This window comes from Mus caroli, chromosome 19 (genome assembly GCF_900094665.2).
Source record: "Mus caroli chromosome 19, CAROLI_EIJ_v1.1, whole genome shotgun sequence".
NCBI classification, from domain to species: domain Eukaryota; kingdom Metazoa; phylum Chordata; class Mammalia; order Rodentia; family Muridae; genus Mus; species Mus caroli.
The window spans coordinates 2289252-2302702 of record NC_034588.1 but is presented as its reverse complement, the minus strand read 5'-3'; the positions used below and the strand labels follow the sequence as shown (position 1 = coordinate 2302702).

Below are 13451 nucleotides of genomic sequence, written 5' to 3'. Positions count from 1 at the left end.
GTAGACCAGGCTGGCCTCGAACTCAGAAATCCGCCTGCCTCTGCCTCCCGAGTGCTGGGATTAAAGGCGTGCGCCACCACGCCCGGCTTGTGCTGGCTAGTTTTATGTCAACTTGACATGAGCTCGAGTTAGGAACCTCAGGTGAGAAAATGCCCCCATAAGATCTGGCTATAAGGCGTTTTCTTAATTAATAGCTGATGGTGGAGGACCCAGCCCACTGGGGGTGGTACCACTCCTGGGCTCTAGAAGAAAGCAGGCAGAGCAAACCATTAGGAGCAAGGCAGTAAGCAGCACCGCTCCATCGCCTCTGCATCAGCTCCTGCCTCCAGGTTCCTGCTCTGACTTCTTTCAGTGATGTGGAAGTATAGACCAAATAAATCCTCAACTTCATTTTTCGTCGTGGTGTTCCACCCTAGCAATAATAAATAAGACAAAAATTTTCTGGACTTAGGGGTGATGGTTGTATAACACCCTGAAGACTAAAACCCCCTGAACTATACATTTTGTGAGGATGAATGTTGCAGTACTATTAAAAATGGTATTGCCGGGCAGTGGAGGTGCACACCTTTAATCCCAGCACTTGGGAGGCAGAGGCGGGTAGATTTCTCAGTTCAAGGCCAGCCTGGTCTACAGAGTGAGTTCCAGGACAGCACCTTTAATTGCAGCACTCAGGATGCTGAGGGGGTCACTGTGGGTTTCGGGCTTGGTCTATATAATGAGTTCTGGGCAGGCCAGAACTACATAGTGAGGCAGCAAAACAACAAAAGAAACAAAAAGGTGTTATTTTTAGCCTGTTATATACCAGGTACTCAAGAAACTGGGGCAGAAATTTCATGATCTGTCTACAGAGACCAAGGTCAACTTGATCGGCTTAGCTATACATTACTGAAACCAAAGTCCAACATCATCTTCAGCCACATAAGGAGTTAAGAGGCTAACCTGGACTATATGACGCCTGTCTCAACTGAGGGAGTGCAGGGGGATTGCTCAAGTGGCTGGCAAAGGAGCCCATCAGCCTGCTCTGAGGGGCTGCTTCTACTGTAGGGCTGCCGTGCTCCCAGGCAAAAGTCAGAATCTCCTAACTCTCAAAGGCAGAGCTAGAGCTGCTGGGGAAACTGGGGCCCCGAGAGGGTAGGTGACTTGGCCAAGATGCACAGGCACAAATTCTTTTCTGTGTCTTCTTAGCATGTTTCTCCCATGATCCCTTGTGCTTTAAAACTCCAGGTTCACAACCCCTTCCCTGTTGCCATCCTAGCCTGGCTTCTCCTAAGGACTTCCGTGAGAACAGGAAGCATAACTCTATAAACACTTCCCAGTGCCTGTCCTAACTCCCCGGGCTCCTTGGGATGAGAACTGAGCACCAGTTCGGAAAGCATGCAGGGGCCACACTGGTCCTTTGCCTGCTGTGGCTCCTCTTCCCTTCAGCCTCCTGTCTTCCACACCAGCAGGTGATGTCATTCGAGACACAAGACTCATAGCTTGGTTTTCTCTGTGACTCAACCCGCCATCTCTTACGTGGACCATCACAGTAGCTCCAACACAACCTTGGTCTCTTTACGGCCACCTCCCTGCCCCTGCTCCAGTCTGCACATCACAGGTCACACCATGGCCCCCAGCCTTCAGATTCCCTCCCTCTCAGCATCCAGCCACCATGGTTGCTGGGAGCTTTGGGTGCACTCTAGATTGGTTCTCTATCACAAGCCTTGGCCCCAGCTTTTTCTTCCACTTATGCTCTTTGCCACTTTGTCCAGCTGGCTCCACCTCCCATCCAGACTTCAGTAAGCCCACCTGCCACCCTAGTTAATCCATCCTTAGAGCAGTAAAATCCCCAGAGCTAGTCCCTAGTAGACACTCAAGAAATACCTGGGAGATGAGCTAAGAGAGAGGAGTAAGTGGTGTTTAGCAAATGGAGACACAGCAGGAGTGTCTCAATGCTCACACCTTGTCTATCTCCAGGGTGCCAATGATCCAGCAGAGCTTGCGCTCTCTCTCTCTCTCTCTCTCTCTCTCTCTCACACACACACACACACACACACACACACACACACACAGAGGAGTGAGGCTCAATGGGAAATTGTTTGCTGAGCAAGCATGGGGACCTGAGTTCAGATCCTGACACCCATGTGCACCTGTAACCCTGTGCAGAGAGATGGAGACAGGGAGAGCTCTATCTCTGGCGATCATTGCTCAGCCAGTGTAGCTAAACCTGTGAGTTCTAGGTCCAGTGAGACCCTATCTTTTTCTTTTCTTGCTTTTTTTTTTCCTTTTTTTTTTTTTTCTTTTTTGAGACAGGGTCTCACTATATATAGACCAGGCTGGCCTTGAACTACACCGGCCTCTGCCTCCCAAATGCTGGGATTAAAGGTGTGTGCCACTCCCTTCCCCACCCCTGACAGAGCAACACTGTCTTAAAAAACCTTAGGTGTAATAGCTGTAGAATTGGCTTACCAATCGAGAGCTCTTGCTGCTAGCACGTTAGGAGGACCTGAGGTTAATTCCCAGCGCTCACGTGGCTGCTCACCCCATCTATGACTCCAATGCCACTGGATTTGATGCCCACTTCTGGTCTCCTCAAGGACCAGGAACGCATGTGATACACAGACAAGTGTGCAGGCAAAATGCTCACACATACAAAATAAATAACAATGTAATGACGATTCATCCCATGAACATGGATCTCACTGGAGCCGCAGCAACAGACAGACAGCCCAAGCCGAGCGCCCTCGCTCCTGGACCTTGCTCAGTTCACTATGAACCTCTGGACCTGTAGAGTCACTGGACTGGGCTGGTGTCACCCATTTCAGTTCCCACCTGTCTTTCTGGACATTCAACTTGCTCTCTGATTAAAAATAAAAAAAATAAAAAATAAATAAAAAAAGGCTGGCTTTGTGTGTTCCAGGATGCCGGTGAAGGCTTCACAGCAGACTCTGGGCATACTCACCTGCCATGAGGCGGCACATGAAGAAGCTCAAGAAGTACTATGTAAACCCACCAGCCTGCCTTTAATCTCTGCACTTGGGAGGCTGCAGCAGGTAGATCTCTGTGAGTTCAAGGCCAGCCTGGTCTACAGAGCTAATTTCAGGGCAGCCAGGGCTACTCAGAGGAAAGCCTGTCTCAAAAAAAAAAAAAAAAGCCAAGTTCAGCTGCCTCCCAATCAGTGCTGATGTCCCCAGATTTATTGCTAAAGATAAGCATACAGTAGGTGCTCAACTAATGTTAGTTACTGAGCAAGGTCCAAGATCAGAGTGAAAGGGGGTACAGAAGTGTGGGCTATGACAGATGACTCTCTGGGGACAGCAAGGGGAAGTGGCAAACCTTAATGGCTCAGAAGAGTCCTGTCACCTTCCCAGGAAACCCGGGAGGTGGGTGGGTGGGTGATAGGATCCTCCAGGAACAGACTTAAGGCCCTTGGTCAAACTCAGTCTACTTCCTGCTCAGTGAGGAGGGGGCTAGTGTCTCTGCAGGGCTGCCCCAAGCTGTACTTTCTCCTCATCCACCCCAGGGAGTTCACAAAAATATGGGGAAATATATGGGATCTCTACAAGTTCTCCCACGTTTGAAATGTCCGCTGCAAGTGACATATGCCTCAGAGACCATATTAAGGACTTCCCTCTCCTTTCAACTACTGCTCTGTGTGTGTGTGTGTGTGTGTGTGCCAGCACGCACCCGTTCCATTCTGTGCCATGGGTCAGAGAGCACCTGTGGGGTCAGTTTCTTGCTCCACTCTGTGGGTCCTGCGAGCTGGACACAGGTCTCCCCACTTACTGGCAAGTACCTTGTGAGTCACATGGACAGCCTTTCTTTTAGTTCTTTTGTTTTGCTTGAGACAGGATTTCACTATGAAACACAGATTGGCTTCTAACTCTGTTTCCCTACCTCAGCTTCCCACGAGCTGGGATCACAAGCATGAACCGTAGCCACCTGTGACTCCTGACTTTTGAACTGTGTGAATTCATTTATCAGACTAATTTCCTCACACTCGGTTCCGGCAAACATTTAACACTATGTGAGACAGGTGTACTGAAGTCTGGAGTCTAAAACTGTTAGCAGCCTTTAACTGCTGGTCCCATCCCTGCCTTTAATAGGTCAGCCAGTAAAAGCAACCCAGCACGGCCAAAGTGTCATAGTGAAGTGGCTCACACGAAGGCCACGGAACACTCTCGGGCAGTTCAGTGGGGGTGGGGCATCGCTCCAACTAGGCCTGCTGAGGGGAGGGGGAGCTGCTTGCTGAACTCCCACCCAGGGAGGACACTGGTTGCAACAGGCAGAAGAGGACTGTGTCAGATCTCACTCAGCTGGGGTCCTCATCCCAGAGCCTCTTCCAGGTTTTCAGAATCTGAAATCCGGCTGTTTATGACCGGGAGAGTTTGGGCGAATACGCCCGCCCATATGCCAAGGTGCTGGCCTGGGTTAGGTTGGACTGGGGCAGTTTAAACGCCCTCGCAACCAGAAGGCAGGCTCCAGCTTTGGATTCACAGGCGCATCTGAGCCTCCGGGTCCACGCGCACCTCTCATCTCGCGTGCCTTTCCGCAGGAACCTGGTGCCCAGCAAATACCTCTCCGCTGAACCAAGAATTGCTCACCCTGGCCTTGGGGATCCCTGGCCGCTGGGTTCGGGCCCGGACCTCCGGTTCCCGCTCCGCGGCTTTGTGCCTCTCCCGGCGCCCCGGGCGCGCCAGGCTGGGCCCGGGCCTGTTGGGCCAGTTTTATGTCATCGCCCACAGAGCGTGCGAGCGCCGGTGCAAATAACGTTGCCCTCCCCTCCCTTTCCGTGCCCGCTCCCTCCGAAACTCTAGTTTGCAAACGTGAGCACGCCGGGCAGGGGAGGTCCGGGGCGGGCCGGGTGCTTCTGGGTGTGGGGACCGGAGCACGCCCCCTAACCCTGCCCCCGTCGTGCCACCCCGCCCGGGCCGCGAGGCCACCTCATCCGCAGCGGAATGGAAACCGGTTCGACAGGTAACAAATAGGTGGGTTGTCACCGTTATTTCCCAACGCATGCGCCATCGCTCTCTCGGCCACTCCAAGCTAATTAGATCAGATCAACACCCCTACCCCACCCCCGCCCGAGCCACCAACACACACCGCCGCGAGCCAATAAAGCGTGAACCCGTCCGTCCAGCTCGCACTTGAAGACTTCGCTAGCAGCCGCGGGGACGCCAGTCGAGCTAAAGGACGCTCGCTTAGCGCTTCTGCGATCCCCGTGCACCTGGCTGCACCCGCTCTGCGGACACCGGCGACCTTCGGCGTAGTTGGAAACGCCACGCGTGGTCCCTGGTACACTCTGTCCTCAGAACGTGGACACGCCTCGGCGACTCTTTCCTTGAACTGTCCCTATTCCCGCGCCTCAACCCCGATCCGGTGGAAGAAAAGGTGGGACAACCACACGAACTCGACTTACCGGAGCGAACCGCGCCGGGCCAGGAGGAACTAAAGATGCCCCGCGCGTTCCTGGTGAAGAAGCCATGCGTCTCCACGTGCAAGAGGAACTGGAGCGAGCTCCCGGACGAAGAGCGCGGCGAGATCTACGTGCCAGGTGAGGCGCCTCGGGCTCCGGGCGCCCGGAGGGCGGGGCGCACGGACCAGCGGTCGGCGCCGGTCAGTCGAGCGTGGGGACGCAGATTCTCGTCGCGGTTCGACCCCCGGCGCTGAAGGAGCGCGGGTGGGGGAAGGGGACTCCAAACCGAGGCTTTGCGGCTCTCAGGCCCGGGATCTCCTGCCCGCGCCGGGCTACAGGGGATGCAGTGGGGTGTGTCACCGCTCAGGCGACCTCCGGCTCTCGCGTCGTAAATCCAGAAAACCCGGGCTTTCATGAGGCAGGAGAGGAGCACTGGAGCGATGCCGCTTTGGAGGGGAGGACCGGGGAATGGAAAGGAGCAGAGCTGGAGTTTCCGCTGAAACTTGGGCTACATTGTAAGAGAAAACTTGGCCCCATAACTTTGGTGGTATTTGAAATAAGAGGGTCCAGATTCAGGACCACCGAATTTCCCTGGACTCCTGCCTGACGGTCCAGGAGCTGCTGGGAAATAAACCCAATGCACCTTGCTTGCCTTTGAGACGGTCCCACCTCGGTTCAGCTCGCGGAGGACACCAAGCAAAAGATGGTTCTAGAGCCGTAAGGTACTCCAGGAAGCCAGTGTACCTAGTTTATTTAGGGAGGACGCCTTGACAGCCTGCACGTCAACTTAGAATTGAGTTGCTGGAATATCTCTTCCTCCAGCTGCATCTTCCTCTGAGACCCTAGAAAACTTCTGCCCCCTCTCTCCCAATACAAAACTCCTCCTCCCCTGTCTTGGGGGTGGGGCAGGAGCCTACTGCCCTGCGCCTCCAAGGGGGGAGGGGGAGGTGGTAATTAACCAACCGACTTTGACCCTTGATCTGCAGGTTCCCTGGCTCCACCCAGGCTTTTAAGAAAGAGGGGGAAATGAGGGTGGTGAGTGAGGGGCCCTGTGCGGTTTCTTGCCTCAATTTCCCTCTTGGAAGGCTGTCTTGGGCGTAATGGTGTTTTGTGTCAGACCTTCCAGGATCCAGTGGCTGGTAGGATGCTTTACAACTGAACCTTACTTAAGGGGCTGTATGGCTACTCTGAAGGCTGCTTAAAGGAGGGAATGGGCCAGAAGGCCCTAGAATCTCCAATGTGGAGGAACAGGAGGTGAAAAGAGGAGAGAGCCTCCTCACCTGAGGTGTGGGCTTGGGATTTTGTGATTTCTGCCTGGCTGTATGTTCTGGCCAGTGCGCCACCTCCAGAAGGGCTGGTGAGGGACACAGCCCGTTGGTTCCTCGCTCCGGCCTCCTCCCCATCCCGTGTTTGACGTGCTGCTTAGGTGCTCCTTGGGATCTGATAAACTGAACTTGGACTGTGCTAAAGGTGAGCCTGTGTTAAGCCAGGCTCACAGTGCTGTTGGTTTTAGTTTTACTTCCCATCCCAGTCAGTAGCAGACCATACACTGACTTTCAGCTAGTTCAAATTATGAAGACTTCCTTGGGTTTTGGAGATTCCCCTGCCCCCTGTACAGATCCCAGGGGCATGAAGACCAGAGACCTGGTCCCATGGCCTGTCCCATTAGGTAGATAGGCCACTTCTGGGTAGCTAGTGCCGCCCTAATGAGGTGCTTCCCTCCCTCAGGACTGCCCAGGGTGGGCAGAAGCTCTGGTAAGAATCCCCCCTCATCGCTGAGTCGAGAGAGTCTTGTGGGTAGGAGCGGCAGGGCTTAATTTTCCTTCCTGTGTCAGGTGGTCCCTGGAGCTACAGTTTTCCCCACAGTTTTGGAAATAAAAAGAGGAATGGAGCTATTCTATGCTTGGATGCCTCGGACGGCTGGAGTGCAGGGGGTGTGTTCTGTCTCCTGGCTGAGCCATTCCACCAGCAGCCAACCATGGTCCCAGGAGCTGGCTGGGCACGTTTCTGTCACCCTACCTCACAGCATGTTTTGACCAGCTAAGCAATGACCCCATTCCCGGTGGGAGGACTGGGAGTATGGGAGTCTGTGAGTTCCGACCTCCCCTCCAGAGTTTACTACATACTGAGGGTGCTGGGCTGCTGGGCCTGACCTGGGAGGTAGCCTTCACTATCCTTCCCACAAGCTCCCAGAGTCATCTCCCAGGGTAGTCATGGTCATTCCTTCAGCTCTGCGGAGAGCTGGTAGCCCGCACCAGAAGGCAGGCAAGGAAGGAAATGACTCCGTTCTCCACTGGAGTCAGCGCGACTCGGGGATTCACTTGGCTCCTCTCCACCACCCACCACCTCTTCTGGTGACTCTCCACTTGGTTGTGTTACTCTGACAGGAAGGACGGTGGGTTGTTATTATTTTTAGAATGAAGCAGGCCCTTGTAGCTGGGGAGCAAATACCATTCCTGCTCTATGGGAGGTTCAAGTACTTGCCTTGGAGCCATTCCTCTAAGGCTTGTCCTCGATGAGTGAAGTCGCAGAAAAGGAAGGGACCTAGGGACAGACTGAGCCTGAAAGCTGGAACTCCAGGAGAATTCCAGGTGCCTCTTCTAAGCTCCAGGTCCCCCTGCTTCCAGGCCTTCCCCCTGGCTAATAATCTGGCTTGCTGGCCTGTTCTGGCAGCACAACACATGCCCAAAGCTCGGAAGCTAGGTAGGTTGTGCACATCTGTAATCGCCATACTTGGAAGGTGGAAGCGGGAGGCTCTGGAATTCAGACAGCCTCGGGTACATGACAGCCTTGAGGCCAGTCCTGGCTATCCGAGACCCTAGCTCAAAAACACCCAACAAAAACAAAACAAAACAAAAAGCCAAACCAACCAACCAACCAAACAAACAAAAAACCCTACAGGCTAAAGCCCAGGCTAGCCAGGCTGCAGTGCAGGAGCCAGGGTTCCTCCAGACACCGTGGCCCAGCTTGCCACTGCTGCTAGATAGTGTAGGAACTTGGCCACTCCTTTCATTGTTTGAGACAGACAGAGTCTTACTGTGTAGTCCTGGAACTCACTCTGTAGACCAGGAGGCCTTGGAACTCAAAGATCTACCCTTCAAGACAGGTTTTCCCTGCGTAGTCCTAGATGTCCTGGTACTATTTTGTAGACTAGGGTGTCCTTGAACTCAGAGACCTGCCTGCCTCTGACTGCTTTTGCCAGGCTGAGTAGTCAGGCTGAAAAGCCAGCTGTAGGCCGCTGCTTCATGTAGCATTGTGGGAAGGCTGAGCTGCTTTCAAGAGCGTTCTAACAGCTGCTGAGGGTACTGGGCAGTGAAGGGGTCAGCTAGGTTCTATTTGCCCAACCGTGGCTGCAGTAAGGCAGAAGCTGTCAAACTGTCCCAGAAAAGACGGTGAGGACAGCATTCCAGGCTTGTGGAGAAGAGGGAGCACCGCTTAGCCGCTGCCTGTGTTTGTATCATTGTTCATTGACAGGCAACATAAGATAGACAGGTGGAGCCTGGCCGGTGCTGGCTGAGAGAGTGAAGGGATGGATGCCACAGGAAGTACAGCTCTCATCCCATCAGGGACGAATGGGCCCTTCATCCTCATAAAAACCAAGAGTTCAGTCTCCCTTCAGCACAGACACTGAATGAAATGAAGGCAGTGGGGACAGGGAGCAAATCCTGCCTGGAGAAAGCTGGCGTTAAATAGAAGGGCCACATGAGGCTGAGGGACAGGCCTGTCCCAGCGCTGTAGCATCTGCAGTTGGCTGCAGGTAATTGCTAGCTACCCTGCAGGTCTGAGGGAGCTGAACACAGGGGACCCAGCCCCTCCACACCATTGTATGAGGCAGCCCACAACAGACATACATTTAGAACACAACAGTTTGTCTACATGCACGCCCCAGTACCTGCATGATCAGCTGGGGACCCAAACGTTCATGCATCCCCACATCAACTTAATTTGTTCTCCCCAAAAGCTGGGGGTTCAGACCTCGTGGGTATCTTTGTCTTGAGGCCTTTTGTGGGCTAAGACTTGGCACTGCCTGATATTTGGGCCAGTGGCTGAAGGGAAGCCCTGTGGAGCGTAAGGTAGGAGATGGCCATTGGACAGGCTGCCTTTTCAAATCTGGTCTGCTGTTCCTGGCCCGCTCTGTGATATCTCCTGGGTAAAGACAACAGGAGAGAATTTACCAGCCCCTGAGGGAGGAGGGCGAGGGCTAGCTGGGTTATCCTTGCCACACTTGGCGGCTGTGGGCGGAGGCAATGAGTAGTAGCCACAGTGGTCACTGCCTTGCCGGAAACATCTAATTAGGAGACAGGAGTGTTGGCAACACCCAACCAGTTTTACCTCCTGCCATTCAGTGATACTCGGGATAGGCGGATGGCACACAAGTGGATACTCCCTGTGCGTGCGGCCCTAGTGGAGGTGCTTGTGGGGGTGGCAGGGAGACAGGTTTGGTGAGATGGGTAAGTTGAGGCAAACATTCCCACCCTGGCAGACTTACTAGCTCTTTGCTCCAGGTAGACACAGCATGGAGTGCCCAGCCAGCCAGCTCTGTCCTGTCTGCTGTCCTCAACAGCCTTTCCAGGTTGGTGCGGAAGAACAAAGATGGGCAAGGGCCACTTCTCTACAGTGGATCCCTCAGACTCCTAACTCAGCTTTCCTTCATGAAGCCGAGGAGCCAAGTGTGATAGTCACCTCACAGGCTGCCACGCTGCCCTCTGCTGATCCCACATCCAGGGCATGTGGCTAGGCTGGCTTTTAGAAGTCTCACCCATACCAACTCAAACTGACAGACTGAAGGTGGAAGAGAGGTCCATTTTCTCTACTTGGGTTGAAAAGTGGAAATTGTCAGCTGGGCGTGGTGACACACGCCTTTAATCCCAGCTCCTGGGAGGCAGAAGTAGGCAGATCTCAGAGTTCGAGGCCAGCCTGGTCTACAAAGCAAGTGCAAGTCCAGGATATCCAGGGTTATTACACAGAGAAACCCTGTCTCAAAAATCAACCAACCAACCAAAACCCACAAAGGAAAAAAAAAGAAAAGAAAAATGGAGATTGTTATCTAGTCTTGGACTTTCATCCAGGGCTGTCTGGTGAGTGGGTACGAGAGCCATCACTACTCTCACCCCACTCCACTGGTCCCAGTACTGGGTGCCACACAGGTCCCAGGATAGACAGACCTTCCCTGAAAGCTGGACTCAAAGCTTGAGCCAAGCACCAGTCAGTGCGGCTCAGAGAGAGGTGGGATGTCAGTTCCGGTGCCAGGCCAGGGCCAGGAGCTGGTGAATCAGCTCTGGGGATGAGGTGTCTCATTAAGGTCCCCCCACCCCCCGGACAGACGGACGCCAGCGCTAGAAGAACGGGTTCTGGGCGGCAGGCGGGTGCATTCTTCCTCTGTCAGACCTTTGTTGTGTTTTGAGGGGGCGAGAACTGGGCCTCTCCCGAAACTCAAGTACTTTTATATTTATCTTCCCCCACAGCCCTGGCGGTCCCCCAGAAAAGGTGAGGGCAATGGCCTGGGCCTGGGTCCTCCCCCACCCCGCTGACATCTCTGGCTTGATAGAGTATTCAGAGGGCCTAGCTTGAGGCTCTAAAATCCCAGTCTATCCAGCTGATGGGATTCATCCATCCTTTCTGGACTGGACCCCCTCTTGATTTTTCCTTCTGAAACTAGGAAACTTCCTACTTTGTGTTTTTGAGTACAGAGCTTAGATGGGACTACTTGGGACATTATACTTGTCCCAGTTCTGCTGGCCTTGAGACTTAGGGCCTAGGTTTCTTTGTCTGATGAAGACTGGAACTCAGGGTCCCAGCCCAGCCTTGCAGCCCTGGCCCGTTTAGTTTAGTTTAGTTCAAGGTGTTTGTCGAGGGGAGCGGCCTTGTCACAGGGCTGCCAGGTATCGGTGATGCCACGGCACTGCCGGAGGGTGCCCAGCCTGCCCTGCCTGCCGTAGTGAGCGGTCCACAGTGGGGGAGGGTTGTGTAAGTGCTGGGCAGGGCGCCCGCCCGGAGACTGTTACGAGCATCCACCTGCTGCTCTCTGACCTCCTCCCTCCCCACCCACCTGGCCTGTTTGCTGACAGAGTCCCAGCCTGAGTCCTGACAGGCTATACAGTACAGTAGCGTGATTGGCTAGGTCAGAGAAGGAAAGGCTGGGACCACCCAACCCAAGAGCTCTACCTATCGAAGAGGCCCACCAGGGTCCAGACTGCCAAGGGACCCTTCAAGGACTAGAATGAGTCTCAAGGAGCGTTCCCTGGCCAGGGCCTCCAGTGGTGCCCTTTGTCCCTAGAGTATGGACATGCTGGAATCCAGAACGACTGGCCCAGGTGGGGCAGGCGGACACTTAACTGCATAACAATTGGCAGGGCAACTCAGTCCTCCCAGTTCCGCTAAGACGAGTTACTCAGGGGGCAGTGGCTCTTGGCTGGCGTCACCTGTAATTACCTTAATGGGACAGGAGGGAGGCGCAACATCTGATGGCCTAGGGGCCCGCCCTGCTCTGCCACATGCCTGCAGCTGGAGGCAGGGAGGCGGCAGATACCAGGTTTTCCTGGCTTGGGAATCTTCCTAGAACCCCGATAGATCTTTTCTGCACCCACCCTCACCTAGCTGTTCTTCTCCCTCCAGTCAGCCTCGGCTTCTGCCCACCACAGCCCTACCGGGAACCAGAGGCATCGGTGGCCGAGCCTCCTTCCTGTCCCCTGGCTTTGGACATGAGCCTTCGAGACTCCAGCTATAGTGTGGCTCCAGGGCCCTGCGTGGTGGCCCAGCTACCCTCTGAAGATGTGAGCCATCTGACAGATCCCCAGAGCAGAGACCAGGGCTTTCTACGAACCAAGATGAAGGTAATAACTTTCCTTCTGTCCTGAGGTCTGGGGCACGGGTAGAGAGCCGTGTCTAACCCACAGCGACGGCACAGGAGGGACGGAGCGGAGTCCTAGATTTTGACTTTCGCAGACTCGTTTAGCCAGAGCGCATGGAAGAAAGACATGAAGTGGCAATGTTTAGCCTTTAGGGTCTGGATCAGTCTCATTTTCTGGCCAGCTTGCAGCTTCCTATATGGGCTGTATGGAGCAAGAAGTCTGACTCAGTGGGGTAATTAGCGTTCCTTAAAGCATATGGAAGTGACCAGGGCAGGAGCAACCCCTACCCCACCCTCAGCCATACTCAGGAGCACCCATGAGGCAGTTCAGATGGCCTGTTGTGGAGGAGAGGAAGCAGTCAGCTGACCGACCTGGCTGGGTCAACACTCCCATAAGCCCCAGGGCCTGAGAGCACCTGCCAGCAGAGATGTAGTGGAAGGGTGTTCCTCTAGGGCCATCCCTCATGACAAAAGACTAGATGTAGCTAGAAGGAGGGTGATGTCCCTTTCCTTCATACTCGAAAAGAACAGGGTGAATAATGGGAGTATGGAGGGAGGAACAGACTTAGATAACCACAGGAGGCTGTGATTGGTCATTGCCAATAGGGCTCTCCTGACCTTTCAAGCTACACTCATCTTCCCTGCCCACCCTCTCTGCGCCCCTCAGACCTCTACAGCTACGGAAAGCAGAACACAGGCCCGGACAGCAGAGACAGACGACTAGGTCCTGGCCTGAACTGGCAAGAGACAGGGAATTCCCTAGCGTGCCAGAAGCAGGCTAGAAGGAAGTATGGTGTGACAGGTGCCCAGGATCCCAGGCTGGTGGCAGGCCCCTGACAGGGCCCAGGCAATCACTGAATGTGAACAGAGTTAAGGAGAAGGTCTGGCCACTTGGCCACAGCTTTGTGGTCACACCTAGGATGCTGCAGCAGCTACTCAGAGCAGCACTGGCTCAATCTTGTCACCAGCGATTGCCTCGCTTGACCCAGACAAGGAGCAGAAGGGCAGTAGATCTGGAGTAAGCCCTGCAGTGGGCAGGGCCGTGACGGTAGCCTCCTACCACTGCATGAACTTGAAAGTTTCCATTAAAAAAACAAACAAACTGGCCGGGCCATGGTGGCGCACGCCTTTAATCCCAGCACTTGGGAGGCAGAGGCAGGCGGATTTCTGAGTTCGAGGCCAGCCTGGTCTACAGAGTGAGTTCCA

At 54.3% G+C, this 13451-nt stretch overlaps 2 protein-coding genes across 6 annotated transcripts in view; one reads left to right on the top strand and one right to left on the bottom strand.

The window, feature by feature from the left end:
* Positions 1 to 6212, bottom strand: part of Ap5b1 (adaptor related protein complex 5 subunit beta 1) — a 12306-nt gene extending 6094 nt beyond the window's left edge. The window contains exon 1 of one of the 2 annotated variants that reach the window (XM_021152054.2): positions 5399 to 6212. The gene's annotated coding sequence lies outside the window, so the exon portion shown is untranslated. Of the gene's footprint in view, positions 1 to 5082; positions 5227 to 5398 lie in introns of those variants that run through there. The other variant, XM_029472768.1, reaches the window with a different exon arrangement.
* Positions 5409 to 13451, top strand: part of Ovol1 (ovo like transcriptional repressor 1) — an 11179-nt gene continuing 3136 nt past the window's right edge. The window contains exons 1-2 of one of the 4 annotated variants that reach the window (XM_021152056.2): positions 5409 to 5533; positions 12011 to 12228. In XM_021152056.2, coding sequence (XP_021007715.1) covers positions 5434 to 5533; positions 12011 to 12228 — 318 coding nt within the window. In that variant the 5' untranslated portion in view covers positions 5409 to 5433. Of the gene's footprint in view, positions 5534 to 5869; positions 5911 to 6066; positions 6118 to 6422; positions 6535 to 12010; positions 12229 to 13451 lie in introns of those variants that run through there. The other 3 variants (XM_021152057.2, XM_021152058.2, XM_029472769.1) reach the window with 3 other exon arrangements.